The sequence below is a fragment of the Orcinus orca genome, chromosome 20 (genome assembly GCF_937001465.1).
Source record: "Orcinus orca chromosome 20, mOrcOrc1.1, whole genome shotgun sequence".
In the NCBI taxonomy this organism is placed as follows: Eukaryota; Metazoa; Chordata; class Mammalia; order Artiodactyla; family Delphinidae; genus Orcinus; species Orcinus orca.
In genome coordinates, this window is record NC_064578.1 from 7,669,441 (window position 1) to 7,694,281 (window position 24,841).

Here is a 24,841-nt window from a genome sequence, read left to right on the forward strand (position 1 = left end):
TATTATATGTGTAAAAATGTTCTGTTTGCTCAAATATCTGTTGAAGGAGTGATGAACAAGAATAACCCCGCGTCTGTGGGTGTGGTGGGTGTATATACACACGGGCGCACGAGCACACACGTGTGAGACGCCAAGGCCTCACTGAGAAGGTGGCATCTGGGTGAAGCCTGGAGGTGGTGAGAACATCTTGTTTTAAATTTAAAAATCCATCTGTGTCAGGCATGTGGATGTGCTTCCCCTTTCTGCCTGCCTGGGGTTTCATGGTGTGCAGGGACTTAGCTGTCCTCTCTCTGTTGGCCGTTCAAGATGCCTCCAGAGGCACACACTCTTGCCAACTCTGGCTGCTGCCAGTCTTCATCATGCTTCTCCAAGCTCTGTTGTTTTGATTTTAGTCTACAAATGAGGGTGAGCATCTTCTCATGTTCCCCCCACTTGTGTTTCCTTCCCTGGGAGGGGCCCAAGTATCGTCATGCCAAGTAGAGCAGGAGGTGACACTCAGTATGGTGGGTGGACCAGGGCATTTGGCCATGTGGCTTCAGGCAAATTGCTTGGCTTCTCTGGGCCGTATTCTTCATTCATAAAAATGTAGAGATAATCATACCTCATGGGGTTTGGTAAAGAATAAGTGAATTCATTCATAGAAAGCCCTTAGACCATTACCTGGCATATGGTAGACATTTGATAAATATTAGCTATATTATTTGTATCCTATGCTCGTTTCTCTAGCTGGGTCTTGGTATTTTCCTATTTGCTTTTCAGAGCATTTCATATATTGTATATATTACTCCCTTGTTATATTTTTTAACTCAACTGTACTCACTGAGTGACTACTGTATACCAGGAACTGTTGAGACATAGTTGCAATCCCACATAGCATGATGGAGAGACACAGAAGATATTGAGGGAGTTACAAGCAGGAGTGCCTAAGCCAGCTTGGGAAGGGAGTTAGGAGAGGGCTTCCTGAAGGAGGTGACATGCAAGCTGAGTCTGATAGAATGAGCCAGAATGAGCAAGGAAAAAGGCAGGGCCCGTGGGAGAAGATGACAGCACCCACCGAAGCATAAAGCCAAGGATCAGCGTGTGGGTGCACGATACCACGTCGCAAAGAACACGGCAGCCCAGCCAATTCTGGACCACCCTGCAGGGGAGGCTGAAGCTGCAGTGTTGGCTTAAGAACTGGGTGGATAGAGCCTGCAATAGGAGGGTGTTGGGGACTCTTTCTGGAAGGAGCTGAGAGAGTCCCTTGTGCAGCTCACACGCCCCAGCCTCGCTTGCATCCTTCTCCACGCCATCTCCCCGTGTTGGGCACGTGTATGCCCCTCCCTGCCCGCCCTCAGCTGGTCACTTAATCTCTGCTCATCCTTCATGGCTCACTAAGCAGCAGTCCCCCCCATAGAAACTCCCCTGACTCCCAGGGTAGGTCAGCTTCCCGTTTTATCCACACCTAGAACCGTGTTTCCTCACTGACAGCACATACCTCGGTTTGTAATGGTCGCAGCCTGATTTCTTGAAGAGCCGCTGCCTCCCTCTCTGGATTGTCAGCTCATGAGGGCAGGGATGGTCTCTAGTTTTGCTTCCACTTGTAGCTCCAACACCTAACACTGCCGGGCACATAGGAGGTGCTTCAGAAACACCCACCGAATGAGGAGGTGAATGAATGGATGGACCAGAGAGAGAAGCAGGGAGCCTCTCCTGCTTGGAGACGTGGGGGTCCTGAGCCCCTGTGAATCGTCGCACGTCTGTCAGGTCCACGCATTGCACCTCCCACCCCTGGCGGACTGTCTCACATTCTCACATTGCACGCCTGCTCCTGGTAATGTGGCATGGAGAGCCGAGGTTTTGTCAGGGCTCTTGATAGCACCTGAAGGATTCCCTTTCCAGAGTTTTGTCTGACAGTTGTTCTCACCACCTGCCCATGGCCCTGCTGGCTGCGCTTCTTTCTCCACCCTTAATATCTGTGCAGTCTCACCGGCTCCTCATTAAGCCCCTGGGCTCAGACCCTGCCTGTCCTCCATCAAGGGCACTGCATGTCCTTTTCAGCAGAGTGTGTTTCATTCGGGTCACATGTTCTGTATTTTGTGTAGTCCTTCACCGTGGAAGAGAAAAGGCAGCGGACTTCTTAACAGAAGGACTACTTACATAAAGGGCTTCGGGATTTCTCCTGTAAGGTTGTTGTGGGTTTTGGAGGCATCGTGGTGAGGAAGAGACTGGGAAGAGTGAGGGGTGGGCTTTGGAGACAGAGGGTCTGTGAGTTCCAGTACAGACTGCCTCTTGTTGAGCCAGTGACTCTAGGCAAGTGTTTCCAGCTTTGAAGCCTTGGTTTTCACCTCTGTCCTAGGGGGATAACAGTACCCACCACAAGGGATTAAATGGTGAGTCCCTGCACACAGGCAGTGCTGGTGGATGTTAATTTCTCTTCTCTCCTTTCTTAGGTGGCAGGTTTGCTGCTGCTGGGGCCCCTCCCTTTACTCAAAGGCACGCTTTCCTCCCTACCGCCATATGCCCTGTTGCCTTCTCATCAACACTAGGATATTCATTGTCATTCCGTTCATGTCAACCAGCAAGGCAAAGTCAAGAGGCCCCCCTTCTGGGTGGTAGGACGCCTGACCCTGTCACTTGTGTCCTCAACGGTAGTCAGAGTTGGCTCTTCCGAGATCATTAGCCTTCTGAGATCGTTATTTTTTCGTACAGTTCAGTTGGGAAAAAGAGGCATTTACTTTGTACCCACTGTGTGTTGGGAACTGGGGATTAGAGATAACAAGGCTCATCTTACAAAGAACTTATTAAACTAATTAAGGGATCAGATGCTCCCAGATGGCCAGCTGCAAACCCGAGTGTGCTGAGCGCTCAGGAAGACCCCAGACAGACCGCCGTCGGGGCCCCCGGGGGTGGCTATTCCTGGGGAAGAAGAGTCAGCTGCCTGGAAGAGAAGCATTTCAGGTGGCCCCGAGGATTCCAGCTGTGAAGGTGGACGGAAGCAGCATTCTGGGCCAAGGGGCAGCTGAAGACGGCCCAGAAGCAGGAAACTTCACGTCATCCTGGAAATCAGGGTGTTTAAGGAGTAGGAGTGGGAGATGAGGTTCGAAAATAGGGTGAGGCCAGGAGGTAGAGTTTGTGAGCAGAGGAGTGACAAAAACAGATGAGAAAATGACCTTTTGGTGGGGTCGCTCTCTGCTTTGGAGACCCTAGGGAGTCTTTTGCCGGGTGCCAGGATTCTGGTCTAACAGTGCTTTGAGGGTCGGCCTGGCCTTGGGTAGGGTTTAACACAGGAGCTGTGATTTCACCTGTAGAAAAGTTTCCTTTTACTCAGGTTATTTTACATTTTGAATTCAGGCTCCGCTGTTTAAAACATTTAGACAACTGACAATAGACATCGTAAGATGTATGACTGTCATCACTCCTGACACTTTGAAGGGATTTGGGAGCCTAAGCTTTCTTGAAATTCCTAGTGTATAGATTTTATCAGGCATGATTGTAACATGCCAGAGGGTGACCAACATGGCTAAAGAAGATTTTTTTTTTAATTTGGCTAATTTATTTTTTCATACAGTTTTAAAGGTTACAGTCCATTGATAGTTATTACAAAATATTGGCTGTATATCCCCCATGTTGTACAGTACATCTCTGAGCCTGATTACACCCAATAGTTTGTGCCTCCCACTTTCCAGCACCTATACTGCCCCTTCCCCACCACTGGTAACCACTAGTTTGTTCTTTTGTTTTGTTGTTTTTGCGGCACGCGGGCCTCTCACTGCTGTGGCCCCTCCCGTTGCGGAGCACAGGCTCCGGACGCGCAGGCTCAGCAGCCATGGCTCACGGGCCCAGCCGCTCCGCGGCACGTGGGATCCTCCCGGACCGGGGCACCAACCCGCGTCCCCTGCTTCGGCAGGCGGACTCTCAACCACTGCGCCACCAGGGAAGCCCCCCTAGTTTGTTCTTTATGTCTGAGTCTGCATTTTTGATAATAGTCACTAGTCTGCTGTATTTTTTCAGATCCCACATGTAAGTGATGTACAGTGTTTGTCTTTCTCTGACTTATTTCGCTTAGCATAATGGCTTAAATGAGATTTTTTTTTTTTTTTAAGGTACCTGTAAATTCAAGCCTTGCTATTGAATTCAGCTCTGAGATCAGGGATTCTGTCCATGGTGACAGTTAGGGGCTGGGACAGTGACCAGCTGTGAAGTGACTGGTGCAAGTACTGAGTGTATGTTGGGCTCTTTGAACTCTCATCACACGAGTGGGTGGAGGGATTGCAGGGTGTTTTCAACTTCACACTGCCCCCGGCCCACCCACCTCTAGAGATCTGACCCCCAGCACCGCTTCTGTGGAAAGGCGCTGCTGTCCCTACCTGCGGAATCTGTTGGTGACACCCCATTCCTTCTGCCGGGCAGAGACAAGAAGGCCCCGGTGCGGTAACTCTGCACTCTCATACTTCCCCTCCCAGTGCACCCCCAGACCGGTCCACGCTTTAGGGATCTCCGGTGAGTGAACCACAGACCAGGAAATGGTTCTCAAGCGCAAAGACTATCACTTTCTCTTCTAAGAACTGCAGCTGGAAAACCCTAATCCCGCAGTCAACAAAGGGCGGTTTCCCTCCACTGCGGAACTGATGAGTCTTCTCTCTTGTTTATTTTAAGCCTCCCCTCTGCCCAGCCCTCTCCCCAGCTTGCAGCTGAAGGTGCTCCAGTGTGAAGCGCTCTCTGGGGGCTCCCAGCCCTCCCTTATCTCTGTGAATCGTGTCTGCTTCCCAAGATAGTGATCGTGACTGGGATGCTGGGGGAGAAGGACCAGAAGGGAAGTGCCTAACATTCGCACCTTTTTACGGGGACAGCAGCAGATCCAACACAATTTCCTTATCCTGCTCTCCAGCCTCTCGCTCTCACTCTCCCAGTTTTGGTTAGGAGACAGAAACTTCTCTAGGTCCTCTGTTATGTGTTTAGCACTTGCTCCTTTGTCCACCCATTCATTTATTCAGCAGCGATTGAGCCATTTCTGTGTGCTGGGTTGCACTGAGTCTAAAGATACAGGAATGGCTAACATGGCTCTTACGTTTAAGAATCTGTGTGCAGGTGAAGAGGGAGCCAGATGTGCCAGAAAAGCAATGTCAGGATTTGCAACGTACGCAAGGTAATTATCCTGCCGCGTGATTACCTGCACTGTCCAGTATGGCAGCTACCAGCCACATGTGGTTAAAGTTAGAACTCAGTACATTAAAATTAGACGAAAGTTTTTAAGTTTCAGTAGCCATATGTAGCTGTTGGCTACTCTGTTGAGCAGGGCAGATATCAAACATTTCCAGCATTGTAGGGGGTTCTCTAGGACAGCGCTGAATCAGACTGTAAGTTCTTAAGCACAGGATCCATCTCTTTGCCCATCAGTGTATCCCAGGAGCCAGGTTTGTCCTAGACACTCATGAACTGCGTGCTGAATGGATGGAGGGAGCGGCAGTAAAGGCTGTAAAAAAAAAAAAAAAAAAAGGATGTACCAGCAGCCACTAGAAGAGGGATTAGCTGCTGCTCTGGAAGAATTCCTAAGCGGGTCACAGCAGAGCTGCGTTGAGAATGGTGAGGAGACCATTACCAGGTGGGCAAGGGAGGAAGGGCATTCCGGGAGAGAGCGACCCTGGCCTTGAGATGTCTTCCTTCTGTGTCCTGATGGCTCACACCCCAAAAAAGTGTTACTATATTCTTCGCAAGGGGAGGAAACTTCACAGCACTCACACCGTGTTCTCTCCCTGGGCATCTCTGAGAGGTGAGGTCTTGCCCAGCTGTTGTGAAGCAGAAGGGCCAGGTGTGATGTAAGTACGAGAGTTAGTCATCTAGGTGTGAGAGCAACCTGATTTCAGGAAACAGACGCTCCTATGTGTGCGACTAATACCAGGATTTGGAAGTGTGGCCAAGAGGCTGAGAAATGAACAAGGAACGTGTTTCAAAATCAGGAGTGTTAAATGCGAGGCCGCCATGTGGTGTGAGGAGGCTGCTCCAGTTACTTTCCGTTGTTTGTCTTCTGCTCATTCATTCGCTTGACGGACGCTGCGCTGAGCAGTGCTGCCTTCCAGGCACTGTGCTCAGTCCTGCAGACACAGCGAGTGGCTCTCAGGTTTGTCTCCAAAGAGCCCGCCGTTAGGTGGAGACATCAGGCAGGTGCAGAGATGATGATGATGCAGTAAACCGAGCTCGGCTTGGTAACAGTTGCATGTGACACTGGAGCCAGGTGTGGCACCCAGATTCTCCTTCCTCCTTTGTTCAGTGGGCTCGTGGGAAGAAAAGCAGAATATCCCTCAGCGCCAGCACCAGCACCAGCGGGAGGGCCCGAGACCAGTGTTAGGTTTCCGAGTCCTGTTGCTTGAGTCAAGCATCACTTTTGAAGTCAAGATTCTTGGAGTTTGAACCCTATTCTGACCCTTCCTAGTGGCATGACCTTCGGTTTTGCTTTTCTCACCTCTAAAATGTGGCTGAAACGATGTCTTATAGGGTTCTTCTTAGGATTGGGTGATGTAAGCTATGTGAATCACATAATAAGCATTCAACAAAATAGGATTATTCCATTATGGTGAGGAATCGAGTGTGAAACCAGCACAGATGACGCACCCTCCCCTGGGGATAGCATCCTTTGGTGCCCTGTCTGAACTTCTCCTTCCTTCCTCGATGTCCAGAGGAAGCTTGGTGCTCTTCGGTGCTGGGGTTTGACATGTTCCTGGTGGAGAACGTAGGCATGGACGCTGAGCCCTGCCTGGAGTGGCTAATGCTGCGTGCAGCGGTGTCCTGTGGTCTGTCCCTCGTCTGTCCAGTCCTCTGTGGCCTCCCCCAGACCTTTACCCTCTGTCCTCCCAGAAAGCTCACCCCTCGTCCCGGGACAGCTTCTGTTTCTCTTTGGGTGTCTTACAAACTGCAGTGCATTTTCTGACACACCTCTTCCTGCCGCACAGTGACAACTGTGCACCATTTCTTGACACTTCTTGAGTATTTCCACCATTTCTCAGTTGATTGGGCAGGTTTCCTTCTCCTGCTAGCTGAGTTGAGATGCCTTTTTCAGTCTGCAAGAGTCTCTCCTTAGGGAATCTTCCACACACCTGGATCTTTTATTCTTTTCTCCAATCTGACCATCTCTATCTTTTAGTATAGGAGTCTAACCTGCTCAACAATTAATGTGATTATTAATATATTTGGATTTTTTTCCTATTCTATTTTGCATTTTAATATTATCATTCTGTTTCTCTGCTCGCTCTCCCATCCCCAGCCCCTACCCTTTTCATACTTTTAAAGTGAATTGGTACATTTTATATATTCTGTCTCCCTGAACTGACTTAGACGCTAACCATAGATAGTATTTGTATTCTTAAATTTTAGCATACATACTCAACTATGAATTTTTTTTCTAATAGATGTGATATCCTCCTCTTGATATAACAAGGAGGGCCCTACTTGGTTTTAACTTCTCAATGAGCCTCTTGTTTTTGTTTTGTCCAGTCAGTGTTGTTAAACACCAAAAACTATTTTTGCAGCCAGGAATTACATTTACTAAATTAAAAATAATCTACTGTGTTTCTTTTATCTCTTGTCTTCCTATGAATTAACTTTTTGATTTGCTGAAGTTTCTCTTTATAATTCTTTTAGAGTCTGTGGTAGATAAACTCTTTTAGTTTTGGGGTATCTGAAAATACCCATTTCTCGGTCCTTTAAATGTGGTTTTAGCTGGGTATAAAATTCTTGGTTGATAGTTATTTTCTCTCAGCATTTTGATGATAGTTCATTTTTTTCAGCCCTCTGTCACTGCTTGTAAATAATAAGTTGAAAATAATTTCAAACTTATATCAAACATTGTAATCCTTTTTGGATTTACCAGTTTTTAACGTTTTGCCACATTTGCTGTCTCTTTCTCTGTATGTGTATGTGTGTTTCTGTACATGTATATGTATATATATAGACTCACACATATGTACACACTTAGAACTTATATACAAATGATTATACAGATTATATATAAATTATTATTCTTTTTCTGAACCATTTGAGTGTAGATTGCATACATCATGCCTCTTTACCCAGTAATATTTTTTGTGGTTTGTTTTATGTTTGTTTGTTTTTACTGAGGTATAGTTGATTTACAATGTTGTGTTAGTTTCAGGCATACAGCAGAGTGATTCAGGTTTTCATATATGTGTGTGTATACATACACACACACACACATATATACATATATATATTGTTTTTCAGATTCTTTTCCATTATAGGTTATTATAAGATATTGAATATAGTTCCCTGTGCTAAACTCCTAATTTATCCCTCCCTCCGTCCCCAGTGATATTTAGTATAGGTATTTCTAAGAAAAAGGATATTCTCAAGTCAACACAGTACAGTTACGAAATCCAAGAAATTTAACATTGATAGAATCCTTTTATCTAATCTTTGGTTCTTTTTTTTTTTTTTTTTTTTTTTGCGGTACGCGGACCTCTCACTGCTGTGGCCTCTCCCGTTGCGGAGCACAGTCTCTGGATGCGCAGGCTCAGCAGCCATGGCTCATGGGCCCAGCCTCTCCACGGCATGTGGGATCTTCCCGGACCGGGGCACGAACCCGTGTCCCCTGCATCGGCAGGTGGACTCTCAACCACTGCGCCACCAGGGAAGCCCTAATCTTTGGTTCTTACTCCATTTTTTTCCTATTATCCCAGTAATGTTCTTTAGATTATTTTTCCCTCCAATATAGAATCCAGGTCAGAATCCTATGATGACTTTAGTTGTCATGTCTCTTTAGTTCCCTTTAATCTGGAGCAGTTCCTTGGTCTTGCATTGTCTTCAGTAACACTGGCATTTTTGAAGACTACCATCCAGTTATTTTACAGAGTGTTCCTCATTTTGAGTCTGTCTGATGTTTCCTTAAGACTAGATTCAAGTTATTCATCTCCACTGAAATACTTGATATGATGTTATTTCCTCTGTCTTACCCATCCATCTCTTTCCTTCTTCCCTTCCTTCCTTCCTCCCTCCCTCCCTCTCATCTATCTATCATCCTCATCTCTATCTATTATCAGTTCAGACTTGAAGATTATTATTTTATGCAATGGTTTATAATCCATTTCTTCCCCTTATTTACTTTTATGTTCAAATTGTCCTAGATTTGGCCAATGGGAACCCCCTCCAAGCTGCCTCTTATGTCCTTTTGACATGCCTGGTTATTTTTTTGGTCACTTCCTTACTTCCAGGTACAATAAGACTTTCCAGCCCACTTTGTACCTTGCCTGTCCCAGCCCTGGAAGCAGCCATTTCTCTGGGAAGTCCTGGATTATTTTAGTGGGGATGGTATTTAGAAGCCAACATCTGGGGTCTAAGTGTGCTCATTGCTATGAGATCTTCATTTTTTTCTAAGCCCTTTCAGCTAATGGAGCTAGGAAATAGATATAATTTTAAAAGCCATGAGTTCATACTGATACCTCCAGTTTCATTCTAATCCTACTGAGTTCTTCCTTGCCTTCCCACATTCCATGTTTGTGTGTCCCTTCTTCCACAGAGAGAACGCTGCTTTCTCCATAACATCATACAATTACTCATTTGCTCACCCTATAATTCTCATAAAATAATTTTAGAATTGCTCCACCCTTACCCTTACGAAAAGCAAACCCACTAAGAAGAATTCAAGATTTGTTTGAGGGTATATAAGTCATTATATTGAGTCCAAAAGTTATCTGTATTGCTCATCCTCCCGTTGAATACATAAGTACTACGTGATCCATGGTTGGCTGCATCCACGGATGCAGAACTGTGGACACAGAGGACCAACTGTAAAGTTATATGCAGATTTTCTACTGCATGGGGTTGGTGCCCTTAACCCCTGCGTTGTTCAAGGGTCAGCTATACTCAGAGAAGTATAGGAGAGAACTATACTCCTTCCCCATCCCTTCTGCTCTATTCTGTCAACCACTGTGGATGTCCAGTTTCATTGTTTTCTGACTTATTCTTCCTCTGTTTCCTTTTGCAAAAATAAACAGATTTATCTATTTTTCCCTTCTTTCTTATACTAAAGGTAAAATACTTTTATACCTTGCCTCTCTTTACTTGAAGGTATGTTTTGGAAATCACTCATTCATTCATAGAAATAGTTTTCATTCTTTTTACAGCTGCGTAGTATTCCTTTGTGTGGATACACCATAGTTTACATCCCTAATCTATGCTTGGAAGTTTAGGTAGTTCCAATATTTTGCAGTTGTGAATAATGCTGTGAGGAAAATTATATATAATAATAATAATAGTAATAATAATAAATATATATATTTTTTTGGTATATTTTTATGTTATGTTTCCAGAAGTGGGATTGCTATGTTGAGAGTACATGCATGAACACTTTTCTCACATGTTGCCAAATTCCCTTCCATAGTGGTTGTACCACTTTGCATTCCACCCACAGTTAAGAGAACGCCCAGCTCCCCACATCCCCTCTAGAAGAGTATACTGTCAAAATTCTGAACTTTTGCCCAGTGAATGGGTAAGAAATGGTATCTCAGTGTAGTTTTAACTTTCATTTCTTTTATTATGAGTTTTAGTTTGCATTATTCTTTTGAGTGAAGAGGAAATCTTTTTTTACGTTTAAGAGCTATTTTTATGTAGTATTTGTGGATTGTCTGTCCACGTCTTCTGTCCGTTTTTTTCCCTGGAAGAATTTTGGTCTTCTTGTCCTCACTGTTTAAAATTTCTTTACAATTTGAGGATCTTTTATCTGTGATATGCAAATTTCTTCCTGTTTGTCATTTGCTTTCTAATTAGCTCTTTGCCTTACCCCTGTGCTCTTTTCCTTTCTGTCTGCTTTTGTCTGAGAATTTCTTATTTATTTTAAATGGCTCTTTTTCTCACATCTATCACTTTTAGCATTTGAAACATTCCTATTCTAAAGTCCTTGTCAGATTGTCTCATAATATTCAATTTATCTGATTTGGATTCATTCATGTCACCAGTATTGATTTTATTGGCTAGAATTCTGAGCATTCAATATGTCCCTATTTCAGAATTTTGGTGTACAGGCTCATTTCAAGAGGGAAGTTGGTTTTTGTCTTTCTTTGCTTCCTCTTTCTCCCTCCACCTGGCCCGGAGCTCCCGAGAAAGCCTTGGCCGTGGACAGCACGTGGTTTTGTCACTGTTGTTCTGCCTTCGTGGGAGGGCATCACGCCATCGCCTGGCTTCCATCCCCTGGGTCCCTCCTCCCGTCTCGAGTGGGAGGCTTGGTTTCTGCTGCCCCCCGGGTCCCCTTCCCGCCCAGCACTCCTGGCCCCCACCCCTGTGTCGAGCCTCGTGCTGATGCTCTGCCACACACACACAGAGATGGTTGTTTGTGAGCCCAGTGTTGTCTCTATCACCTCTGCACGTCTGGAGCAGAGGGGCTGTGTCAGAGCATGATTTTATGGAGGCTTCCTAATGGGAAATACTCCTTTGTACTCTGAAGGAAGGAATGTGAGAAGGCTTGAAGGGAGTGGAAGGAAGGAAACGAGCCTGATTCGGGGGTGGGGGGGGTTCCTTTGTCCCAGAAGCACAGCACGTGTCCCTTCACTTCGCAGTCATCCGCGTGCGGGAAGTGAGGGCACAGAGGAGGGATAGTGACCTCCAGCCTCGCAGCCCTGAGAGGACGGGGTGCGGGGCTTTGAACGCCGCCACCACTGGGTTTTCACTCTGGCCTTCGGGCTCACCAGGGTGTTCGCCCATCTCTCCTGGGTCTGTTCCCCGGGCTTGGAGGGAGTGTGTGGGGCTGGGAGCGCGAGAGGCGGGGCTGCAAGGACTCACCAGCTAATTCCTCATTTTTGGAATGACTTGGCATCCTTCAGCTAACATTTCTGCAGTGCCTAGAATGAGCCAGGCACTTGCTAATCCCATATGGTTCCTTAATTAAATTAGCTCCGAACAACCATGAAAAGCAGGTACCACTAACCCCATCTTCTGACGAAGGAGACGACACTTGAGGGCTCGTGTGGCTTCCTGGCTTCTCCTGATGAGCAAACACAGGGCTGGGATTGCCATGCTGTCTGGCTGCAAAGCCCCAAACTTCTATGCTTCCGGCATGTTCTGTTTCCCATGGTGCCTTCCCTGCCAGCCTGCCCCCATTTCTCCAGAGGCACGGTGCCCCAGAAGAGGAGTGGGCTTGAGAGCACCTCTGTGTGAGGTCAGAGTTAGGTCCAGAAAGGTAACTTAACGCAGCTGTATGTGAGCGAATCCGGGCCCTCACGGAGGCTTCCTCTCTTCCCTGGCCCAGAGATGGTGCATCTTCCAAGTCACCATTGGAGATGTGAGCCATGTGTCCTCATAGAGAATAAACAGGTCTGTTTTCCTCACATAGTTTTATGGATTATTTGGTCAGATGGTTCCTTAAGGGCTGCTTCCCCTTATGCTTTAACAGAAAGACCATGGGCTCCTTCACAGAGAACCCTCCACCCAATATTTGTTATCATGTCACCCTATCTTTTCCCATCTGTCATTGTTTAAACTAAGTCTGCTTGTTTACTTTCCATCGCCCACGCCTGAAGCAAGCTCTGGGACGGCATGGACCTTATTTCTCTGATTTTTGTTTCATCTCCAACATCTAGTGTTATAGCTGGCCCATAGGAGGTGATAACTAATTAGATTTTTTTAAATTTATCTATTTTTATTTTTGGCTGCGTTGGGTCTTTGTTACTGCGTGCAGGCTCTCTCTAGTTGCGGTGAGCAGGGGCTACTCTTCGTTGCGGTGCGCAGGCTTCTCATTGCAGTGGCTTCTCCTGTTGCGGAGCACGGGCTCTAGGTGCGCGGGCTCAGTAGTTGTGGCTCGAGGTCTCAATAGTTGTGGCTTACAGGCTCAGTAGTTGTGGCTCACGGGCTCTAGAGCGCAGGCTCAGTAGCTGTGGCGCACGGGCTTTGTTGCTCTGCGGCATGTGGGATCTTCCTGGACCAGGGCTCGAACCCGTGTCCCCTGCATTGGCAGGCGGATTCTTAACCACTGCACCACCAGGGAAGCCCCTAATTAGATTTTGAATGAATGGAGAAAAGGAGAGGCAGCTGCCGCTAATCCTGGCTCTGCCACTTAAAACCTTCACAGCTCCCAGCAAGTTACTCACTTTTCCTTATCTGCAAAGTGGAGTAAGAATGGCAGTTTTGTAGGACTGTTGAGGAATTTAGAGGCAGCGTACAGAGCTGCTCAGAAAAGGTAACCCTCAGGTCCTCCTCCTTAATATGACTGTAAAGCAGCACCTTGACTTGGTTGTGGGGCAGGAGTTTAATCAGACCTCTCCCAGCCCCGGGTAGCACTGATCTTCCCAAGCCCCGAGCTTCTGACTTCTCACGGCCAAGAGCTGGTGGCCGCTGAGAGCAGCTCCCATGATGTGCTGACCTCTGCCAGCAGGTCCCCAGCACGGATCTGCCAGCTCTAATTAGGAAGCTTCTGAGGAGCTGGAGGTTTTGAGGTTGACCCTGAAGAAACAGCTCCCTTTACACAAGGCTTTTAATTAAATGCTCGCGTTTACTTTCCGGAGTTCATTGAATCATTTACCCACATCATGGTGTTTGACAAAGCCCAGTTGCTGTGGGTAATGGAAAAGTACAAACTGAGGAGGCTTCTTGGAGGCTGTCAGGTGACACAGGCACTGCTGCTTCTGTGCCCCTTTGGGGCTGGGCGCTCATCTGGGTGGGGACGGGGTATGCAGGGAAAGGGTCCAGGGAAGCATTTCCTGGTCCCTGCCTTTGACTTGGTTCTTGAGATTCCAAGACCCCCCATGCTAACTAAGAATCTGAGTCCACCTTGATGTTATCCAGACCCTGGTTCTCAAAGCCTGGTGGCTGCAGCAGAGGCAGCAGCATGGGGTGGACCCAGCAGGCTGGTTTAACAGTTCTTCAGGTGATCCGGATGCCTGTTCAAGTGTAAGAACAACTGGGGACTTCCCTGGTGGTCCAGTGTGGTAAGTGTGGGAGTGTGGTAAGACTCCACACTCCCAATGCATGGGGCCAGGGGTTGATCGCTGGTCAGGGAACTAGGTCCGCATGCATGCTGCAACTAAGAGTTTGCATGATGAAACTAAGAAGTCCGCATGCTGCAACTAAGAAGTCTGCATGCTGCAACTAAAAGATCCCACATGCTGCAACTAAGACCCGGCACAGCCAAGATAGATAGATAGATAGATAGATAGGTAGGTAGGTAGGTAGATAGGTGTGTTTCAAAGATGTTCATGATCTTTAAAAAAAAAAAAAAGTGTAAGAACCACTGGTCCAGGGTCTCAAACCTGCCTGTATGTCAGAATTGCCTGGGAAGTGGTTCTCTTGGGGGTTTTTTGTTTTGTTTTGTTTTCTAAAGTTAACTTAATTTTAAAATGTACTCTTTAAAATAAACTTCACTTCTTTGGATTTCCAGAAAATTTGGAAAGCTAATAGAGTTCATGTATACCCCGTACTCAGTCTCTCCTGTTATTATGAGCTTCTTCACTAGTGTGGTACATTTGTTACAGCCGATGAACTGCTATTCATGCATCATTATCAACTAAAGTCCATACCTTATCCTAACGTCTGTTCTGAGATCCTGATCCCACATCACATTTAGTCGTCATGTTTCCTTAGGATCCTCTGCACTGTGACAGTTTCTCAGGCTTTCCTGGTTTTTAATGACCTTCACAGTTTTGAAGTGTACTGATCAGGTATTTTGTAGAACTCTCCTCCATTGGGATTTGTCTGACCTTTTTTGCATGATTAGACTGGGGTTGTAGGTTTCTGAGAGGAAGACCCCAGAGGTCCAGCGCCCTTCTCCTCACATCGTGTCAGGGGTGCACACCACGCCATGACTTATCCCTGTTGGTGTTGGTCTTGATCACGTGGCCAACAAGGCTTTGACTTCTCCATCTGCCACAGTCAGGTTTCTCCACTGTTACTCTCCCCCCTGAGCCCCCCAACTTTCCACACCGTTTGGAAGGAAGTCACTTTGTGCAGCCCGCCCTTAAAGAAGTTATGTTCTACCCCCTTGAGAGCAGAGCATCTACATAAACTGTTTGGAATTCTTCTCCATGGGAGATTTGGCTCTTGTCTCCCATTTATTCATTTATTCAATCTCATTTAATTATATCAGTATGGACTCATGGATATTTATTTTGTGCTTTCAATTATAATGCAATACATACGACTTTATGTCGTTGCTCAAATTCTGCCGTCTTTGGCCATGGGGAGCTCTTTCACTTGGCTCCTGTGTCCTTTTGACATACTCCCATCATTGTGAAGGTTGTCGTTATTATTATTTATTTATTGTGTGTTTTTTTTTTTTTTAGTACTTCGTCCTTTCAGCCTCTGCAAGCTTATCTTGCATGTTTCTTGCCCCAGTCCTGGAATCAGCCATCTCTCTAGAGAGCCCTGGTTCCTTTTATTGAGAATGAAACCAAGCTCTGGGCCCCAGGTGTGCTCACTGCTATTGGGATGTCAGACTCTGGGCCCTCTCAGCTGACAGAGCAAGGAAATACACATGTATATACTAACCTGTTTGTACACGCTTATCTGTAAATATTTCTGAAGGTAACCATCTGTATCTGTATTGAGTTCATACTGAGGTCTTCAGTGCTCATCCATTACCACGTTGCTCATTCTAGCCCCCTCTCCTTGCTTACCTGTAAACTGCCACTCCAACACTGAAAAACCTTCTTCTCCCCATCTGCCATCCATTTATGTAATTGTTGAACTCCAGCGTTCATGTGTGATGTCAGAATTGTTAACTCGTACTTACCTCCATGTGATCAACTTTATCAGCTGGAGTACACTGCTTCTGTGCGGGTTATTTTGCCTTTAATTTTACAAACTCCACTCATTCCTAAAGTTACTTAGGTCAGCGCCTTCCCCCGCCCGCTTCAGGGAGGTGGTTTCATACATTTGTCATACAGTTAGATTCTTTTATCACATTCTGCATTCCATCCTTGGATTCCCCCCATCTCTCAATTTTTTAAAAATATTTGCATACTTTAAGGTTCACTGTCTATGCTGTAGTTCTTCAGGTTTCGACAAATGCTTTATGTCTCATATTCACCATCATAGCATCATACAGAGTAGTTTCACTGCCCTAAAAATATCCCCTGCGCTTCACCAATTCCACCCTCCTCTTATTGCACCTGAACCCCTGGCAACCACTGATCTTTTTACTGTGTCTCTACTTTTGCCTTTTCTAGAATGTCACATAATTGGAATCATGTAATGTGTAGCCTTTTCAGAGCGGCTTCTTAGTAATATGCATTTCAGATTCATTCACGTATTTTTGTGGTTTGATGATGAATTTCTGTGTATGCCAAATATTCTTTTGTGTGAATGAACCAGAGTTTGTGTATCCATTCACCTAGTAAAGGGCATATTGGTTGCTTCTGATTTGGGGTTATTATGAGTAAAGCTGCAGTTTTTTGGTTTTGTTTGTTTGTTTTGTTTCGTGGCCATTGTCGGGTTCCCCGTTGCTGAAAGCATCCAAGCAGAAGCTGGGTGCTCTCGGATGGATGAGTGGGAGAGGGAAGCAAGGATTGCATGGGGTCATTCACAGAGAGCCCTCTCTGTGCTCGTCCAAGTTTGGAGATGTAGCCGTTAAGTCCCAGGCCCTTCACCACCCAGAACAGAGCTGCACACGGGTCCCAGCCACATCGGACCCTTTCCATGAAAATCTGAGCGTTCTCTGATCACACTCCTGTGTGACTGTTCCCCAGTCAGTTTCTCACTTTGTTCCTCTGATTTTGGAAGGCTCCACTCTGACCAACGGGGGACTAAACCTGCACAGCTCGGTGAAGAGGAAGCTGGAAGCGGAGAAGGACTACGTCTTTGACAAGAGGCTCAGGTACAGCGTCCGCCAGAACGAAAGCAACTGTCGCTTTCGGGACATTGTCGTGCGGAAGGAAGAGGGCTTCACGCACATCCTGCTGTCCAGCCAGACCTCGGACAACAACGCGCTGACCCCTGAGGTGAGGGGGCAGGATGGGGGGTGGGTGTCACTCTGAGGCAGTCACAGTAGGGCGCTGGCTCTCTGCCCTCAGGAGTGGATGGAGACAGCCGACACTCGTGCAGACTTGACCGCGGGACCCCATTTACTGATCACCTTACATACGTTATCCGTCTGATCTTTACGACCAGTAACCATATTATCCCATTTTGAAGATGAAGACCTCGGTAAACAGAGAGATTCAATAAACTGATTGTGGTCCCAGAATTAGTCAGTATTAGCCCCAGAAACCAAGCATCGTATCTTGGGCTTTTCCAGTGAGACTGCATTATAATCAGCATGTCAAATTTCTTTGCTTTAGATGGAATTATATTCACTCAGCTCGCTTATAGTTTTTTTAACTGAGATGTAATTCACATGCCATCAATTTTACCCTTTTAAAACGTACCATTCAGTGGTGTTTAGTATATTCACAAGGTTGTGCGACCATTGGCACTAATTCCAGAACATTTCCATCACCCCCAAAGGAAACCCTGTGCCCATTAACAGTCACCCGATCCTCCCCCGGCCCAAGTCCCCGGCAGCCACTAATCTCCTTTCTGTCTCTCTGGATTTACTTATTCTGGACATTTCGTGTGCATGGAATCCTACAATACATGGTCTTCCGTGACTGGCTTCTTCCACGCAGCGCGGTGTTTTGGGGCTTTCTACATGATCACTGCTTCATTCCTCTTCCATGTGTGGATAGGCCACATTTTGTCCATTAGTTCTCCAGTTGAGGGACATTTGGATTGTCTCCACTTTGGGCTATCATGAAAAATAATGTTATGGACATTTGTGTATATGTTTTTGTGTGAACATATGTTTTCAGTTTTCTTGGATATATTCCTGATTATGGAATTGCTGGGTCATATAGTAACTCCATATTTGACTTTTTGAGGAACTGCCAAACTATTTTCCCCAGTGGCTGGACCATTTTACATCCCCACCAGTGGTATGTGAAGGTCCCAATTTCTCCATATCTTTGTCAGCACTTATTATTGTCTGTCTTTTCTATTATAGAAGTTTTAGTGGGAGTGAGGTGCTGTCTCATTGTGGTTTTGATTTGCATTTTCCTAGTGACTGATGATGTTGGGCATCTTCTCAGGTGCCTGTTGGCCATTTGTCTACCTTCTTTGGAGAGATGTCTATTCAAATCCTTCGCCTAGTTTTAAAAATGGGATTTTTGTTGTTGTTGTTGAGTTTTGAGTGTTCTCTGTATGTTCTGGATACTAGACCCTTATCAGAGCTATGATACTTCCATTCTGTGGGTTATCTTTTTCCTTTCTAGGTACTAGTCTTTGATATACAATTTTAAAAATGTTGGGGAAGTCCAATTTATCTTTCTCCTCTATTACTTTTTTTTTTTTTTTTTTTTGCGGTACGCAGGCCTCTCACTGTTGTGGCCTCTCCCGTTGCGGAGCACAGGCTCCGGACGCGCAGGCTCAGCGGCCATGGCTCACGGGCCCAGCCGCTCCGCGGCATGTGGGATCTTCCCGGACCGGGGCACGAACCCGCGTCCCCTGCATCGGCAGGCAGACTCTCAACCACTGCGCCACCAGGGAAGCGCCCTCTATTACTTTTTAAAATGCTAATCCTACTTATGTCTTAGATGAATAGAACAGGGAAACAGGGAATGCTTAATGCAGTTAGGTAGACAACACCATTCAGAATATGGGATACTTAGTAGGGAGCAATGAAGAGATTGTTAACGGTGCAAATGTAGGAAAACATGCATCTAAGCAGTCTTCTCCAACTGGAACCACCTGGGCAGGGCGTAGAGTGATCAATGACAAAAACGACCATGGTGTGGCTAGTAGTGGCTCTTCAGGCTTTATATTTGCTATTTGTCCCATTTCATCCCACCAGTCCCCTTCTGATGTAGGATTATTATGATCCACCTCTTACAGAGGAGACAGGGTAGGCCTAGGGAACTGAACAGGCCTGGGGTCACAGAGCTTCAGGAGGGCAGGGCCCTCACCACTTTCACCCATCCTTTTGCCCTGGCCCTCAGCCCAGCGCCTGGCCCATTGAAGACAGTTCAGTGCAAACCCCCTTTTCCTGTCCCTTGATATCCTGCACTCCAGTGTCCACCATAGCAATGCAGACCTGGAGGGTGAACCACAGGGGTGTGTTTTCTTTTAGGTGGGACACAGTCAAGGAGTGGCCGCCCAGCCAGATGGAGATGGCTAGGTGGCCTGGCACTGCCCAGTACGTCCAGTGCACTCAGGGTGGCCCCTGAAGTGGGTGGAGTGGGAGGTGCTGTGTCCTTGAACTTGCAGTCACGTGTCTTGTCATTATGATTTACATAGACTGTGGCTCTTTTTCGGGATTGTGGGGTGACAGTCAGGAATGCTTGTCAACCTGTGAGGGAAGAGAGCGGCTCAAGCCTGTGGAGATGGGGGGGGCTGCTGGTTGCTCGTTGCCCCTCTTCTAAGCATGGTGTTTTGGGGGTCTCTCCCCCCTCCACCTTCAGCAGAACCACCTCAGGGTCCTCTGCTGTGTAGACCTCTGCGTAGGACTCAGAGCCTGGGGTCTGTGCTTTACCCCAAAGGCCGCCCTTCACATGTTTATACACCTGGAAGCCTTGTTATTTTAAGCTCATCATGAAACGTTCACACGAGACCGATTCTGCTTAGATTTTTTTTCTGCTTCACTACTTTTAAAAAGGGTGCTTGGGACTTCCATGGTGGCACAGTGGTTAAGAATCCACCTGCCAATGCAGGGGACACGGGTTCGAGCCCTGGTCCAGGAAGACCCCACATGCCGCGGAGCAGCTAAGCCCGTGTGCCACAACTACTGAGGCTGTGCTCTAGAGCCTGCGAGCCACAACTACTGAGCCCACGGGCCACAACTACTGAAGCCTGCGTTCCTAGACCCCGTGCTCCGCAACAAGAGATGCCACTGCAATGAGAAGCCCGCACACCGCAACAAAGAGTAGCCCCTGCTCGCTGCAACTAGAGAAAGCCCACGCACAGCAACGAAGACACAACGCAGCCAAAAATAAATAAATGTATTTTTAAAAAATAAAAAGCATGCTTGAAAAAGGCGCAGTATTTTCCTCTGATAAACCGAATAAATGAGAAGCCTCCCAGCTCATTCTGTCTCTTTGGAGCAGCTCTGTGTACTAACTGTTGCCTTCTCATTACAGAAACGTGTGGCATTCAAGTGATTTAAGGTGCCCGGGTTCTCACCTCCCGAGCCGCGGGCTTGGTTAATTAGGGGGTTTACTCCTAACTGGTGTCTGTCAGTAACAGAACAGGAAGAAGATGGAGAAACAGTCATTGATCGGGTGTTTTCAGCTCTCTCAGCAACCAAAGTGGATTGACTCTATGGATAAATTGGCTAACTGCGTAAAGTAGCCCTGAAATGAAGGTCCTGTTGAAATGAGGAGATGGTGTTAGGGAGGGGTACAGAGTTAGCGCAGGAGCCTAGCAGACCGGGTCTGAACCCTCCTTCCACTAATTTACCTCTTCTGTTACCTTGGGATTACTTTCCTTCTCTGAGCATTCTCGTTTACAGAAATTATACAGTATCTTCCCTGTGGGATTAGAGATAATATCTGCAAAAGAGGCTCTCAGAGTCCCTGGCACCTAGGAGGTATTCAGTGAATGTTCCTATCATTGTTAAGATGAAACGGAGGTGACTTAACAGCCACCAGCAGGCCCAGCCCTGCTCATTCGTGGAGGGACTGGAAGGAGGCCTCCTTCACAGTCATAACTGAATTCTTTTTCTAGTTGTATATGTGACATTGGCTGGATCGGCCTCATGGGCAGAAATTCACACATTACTGGGTGTATTAACTAGATTCTGAGGCCAGCAGGTGTGTTGTAATATTTCTCCTGTCTGAAATATAGCAAAGAGCCAGGAAAATAATGAAAATGCCCCTGAAGGAAAGAGCCAGAAAAATAGATTGTCCAGTGTCTTGGTGATTAAAAGCTCATTCACTTTCCCATTAGGAGAGGACCTCAGGCCCTCACTCTGTTCCTGGTTTTCTTGGTGGCTCCCAGCCTCGGCAGACAGATCACCACCCTCCACGGGGGCACACCTCACACCCTCTTGATCATACCTGCTATATCCACACCATCTGCAAGCCAGTTCATTCTTAAATAGCTCTCATATGTTTCCTTCTGTTTCCATCACAAACATGAGAGTCCACACTACTAGCTATTTTGTCTGCACTATTGTAATAACCTACTAACAAGTCTGCCCACTGTCATGTTTCCTGCCCTGTCATCCGTTCTTCAGAAGACAGAGTGATCTGTTGGAAATGCAAATACAATCAAGTCACCCCCCCCCCAACACACACACGCACTTCAAAGACATCAATGGCTCCTGATGGTTCTTGATAAGAATCAAAACCCTTAACTAATGTTGCTGGCGAGGCTGGTGCTTCTGACCCTCCAGCCTCATCTCACATCGCGTGGCTAGCAAGTGCAGAGCAGGGGCAGTGAATCTCAGGAAAGGATTTGGGACTTCCACTCTTCTCTTGCTGCACTCCAGTCACCCTGGCTTTCTTTCATGCTCACACCTGCCCCAGGGCCTTTGTACATGCCTGTCTTTCTGACTAAAGCAGCCTTCCTTCCCTCCTGGCTTAGCTGAACCTTGCTGTTCCTAAGGATCTCAGCTCAGCCACCGCTTCCACAGGGAAGTCTTCCCTCCCTTCCTGGACCAGGTTATGTCTGTCTCTCATGGCCTCTGCACTCTCCCTCCTGGAACACATCCCAGTTATCAGTGTATGTGTAGCTGTGTGGTAATTTGTGAAATGTCTGATTGCCTCCATTAGACTCTAAACTTCTTGAGGAGGTAAACACTGTACCATTCACTCAATCCAACAAACATTTATTAAATTCTGTTACATGCACAGTTTCCTGGTGTTATAGGGCTAAACAGATGAGTAGAATACTATTTTATTGAAGCTCTTTTTTTTTTTTTTTTTGGCTGTGTTGGGTCTTCGTTGCTGTGCATGGGCTTTCTCTAGCTGTGGTGAGCGGGGTCTACTCTTCGTTGTTTGTGGGCTTCTCATCACGGTGGTTTCTCTTGTTGCGGAGCATGGGCTCTAGGTGCACGGGCTTCAGTAGTTGCAGCATGTGGGCTCCATAGTTGTGGCATGCAGGTTCAGTAGTTGTGGCACCTGGGCTCAGTAGTTGTGGCATGTGGGCTCAGTAGTTGTAGCTCGCAGGCTCTAGAGCACAGGCTCAGTAGTTGTGGCGCATGGGCTTAGTTGCTCCGTGGCATGTGGGATCTTCCCAGACCAAGGATCGAACCCGTGTCACCTCGGTTGGCAGGCGGATTCTTAACCACTGAGCCACCAGGGAAGCCCTTATTTAAACCCTTAAGGGATGGTATTAGTTATATTACCACATAACACATTGCCCTAAACTTAGCATCTTAAAACAACAAATACAGTCTGTGAGGGTCAAGTGTGCTGGCTCGGCTTAGCTGGGTACTTCTGCCTCAGAGTCTCCCACAAGGCTGCAGTTGAGGTGTTGGCTGCGGCTGCAGTCTCACCTGAAGGCTCGATAGGGGAGGCTCCACTTTCAGGCTCCTCCAGCTGGCTGCTGGCAGGTCCCAGGTCCTCACTAGCCAGAGACATCAGTTCCTTGTCATTGGCTACTCCCCATGGACTATGGCATAGCCTCTCCACAGGGGTACTCACAGCATGGCAGCCTGCATCCCCTGGACCGAGAGCTTCAAGAAAGAGGTTTGGCAAAAGAGGACGGCCGAGGGAATTCCCAGGTGGTCCAGTGGTTAGGACTTGGCGCTTTCACTGCTGGGGCTCGGGTTCAATCCTTGGTTGGGGAACTAAGATCCCGCAAGCCTCGCAGTGCAGCCAGGAAAAAAAAAAAAAAAAAGAGGACAGCCAAGACAAGCTATCGTCATCTTGTATCTTAGTCTCCTCTTGAAAGGGGCATCCATCACTTTACCATATTCTCTCGGTTAGAAGTGGGTCACTAGGTCCTGTCTATACTCGAGGGGAGGGGATTGCACACAGGTGTGAATACCAGCTGCCTTAGAGGCTGCCTGTCACAGGGGGTTAAATCAGGAAGGAGGCAGGAAAAAGTAAGGAGACACCCGTTCTACCAGGGAGTTTGTAGAAGCGTCAGAGCAGGGATTTAAAGTACTTGGGGTGTCAGGGGAAGGAGGGGGTGGCATTTTGTCTGCGGTATTTGGGAAGGCCTTTGTGAGGGTGGTCGCAGTTGAGACGGGCCCTGGGTGACTGGGTTCAGCAAGTAAAGATGAAGGAGAGAGAGGGACCCTGGTCTGCTCCCTTTTTATACCCTTTTTTTTTTTTTTGCGGTACGCGGGCCTCTCACTGTTGTGGCCTCTCCCGTTGCGGAGCACAGGCTCTGGACGCACAGGCTCAGTGGCCATGGCTCACGGGCCCAGCCGTTCCGCGGCATGTGGGATCTTCCTGGACCGGGGCACGAACCCGCATCCCCTGCATCGGCAGGCGGACTCTCAACCACTGCGCCTCCAGAGAATCCCTATACCCTCTTTTAATGGATTTGGTCATCTGCTTCCAACCCATGGCAGATCGAAAGGTAGAAGTGTCAGGGAGAAGCATGCTTTCTCTAGCAGACACTCACGCAGGAGCAGGTAGTGGCTGGCAAGAGCAGAGCAGGGGCAGTGAATCTCCAGAACGGACCTGGGACTTCCAGATGCACCACGGTCTGGCCCCTTTTGTAACAGAAGCATGCCCTGGGAGCCTCTGAGGGGACTGCTCCTTTACAGGCTGTAGCACTTGCCCTGGAGAGGTAGTTACACGTGTGCCATGTGTTCTGTTTAAGAAGGCAAAGGAGTGTGTAATAATTTTAGAACCTTTTACTCTAAACACACCAGTTACATTATAAAATAGGTGGTGGGATGGGGCGTGGTCCTTCGAGAAGGTGGCATCTTAGCCATCAGTCCAGATTGGATTATCAACACGAGAAAGGCAAAGGAAGGGCATACTAACTAGATAGATACGTTTTTTAAAATTAAAAATGTAGTATGTACTTTTGTTGTATGAAGAAAACACAAAGCCACTTTCCACTTAATTCGTAAAGGAGGCAGCCGCCGTGTTTGATTTTGCTTTTACTAATTGACAAGTACGTGTGCCCTCGCATGGAGAGTCACACGCAGAAGTGCAGCTCATGTCTTCAGAGCAGGGTTTTCTTTGCCTCTCGGAGAAATAGAGTTCATATCTAGGTGAGAGTGTGTCTATTTCTGGAGTCAGATGGATTAAAGGACCCACATGATAGTGGCCTGTTAGCTTTTCTGATGTTCAAAGTGAGTATCTGTGGCTTATCCCCTGTTACGAGCGGAAAGTACTTCTCCCGTCCTTCTCACAGAGCTCAGACCCCGAGAGTCGTGATTCAGATTGACGTCTAGGCCTGGTGTTTTTTCCACAAAGATTCATCCATTTATTTAAGTCATCCTACAGTGTGCAGTCATGGACAGAGAAGGGACGTAGGGGTGAGATTTGCATCCTGGTTCTGCCTCTTACTGGTGACCTTGAACCACTTACTTCGCTTCTCTGAGTCTTCCTTGCTTCATCTGCAAGATTGGGATACCATTCCCTACCTTACAGGAATTTTGTTTGGAGTAAAATGTTACGTGGAAGTTAACAGATGCAATCCCTGACCCCTCTTAAGTGCTTAATTAAGCGGGGCGGCGGGGGTGGGGGTGTCATTTAAAGTACAATTTAAAAAACAATGCTCTCATAAAATGTCCCCACTATACCCTGTGATTCTGCCTTTTGAATAATTAATAAGAATCCTTTAAAAGCCTGTTCCTTTACTGTCTCTCCTGTTGGACTGTCAGCTCCACTCAGGCAAGTAAATGCCTTGTTTTTTCTTACTGTGCACTTTTTGCACTTATTTTTCCTGCTTCCCTAACTTCTGTTGGATTGAGTGATGAAGCTTGCTT

At 47.0% G+C, this 24,841-nt stretch overlaps 1 protein-coding gene across 2 annotated transcripts in view; it reads left to right on the top strand.

The window, feature by feature from the left end:
• CDYL2 (chromodomain Y like 2) overlaps positions 1-24,841 on the top strand; it is a 188,799-nt gene that overhangs the window by 143,113 nt on the left and 20,845 nt on the right. For both annotated transcript variants that reach the window (XM_033406429.2, XM_004280119.3), the window contains exon 3: positions 16,696-16,913. In XM_033406429.2, the coding sequence (XP_033262320.1) occupies positions 16,696-16,913 (218 nt within the window). The remainder of the gene's footprint in view (positions 1-16,695; positions 16,914-24,841) is intronic.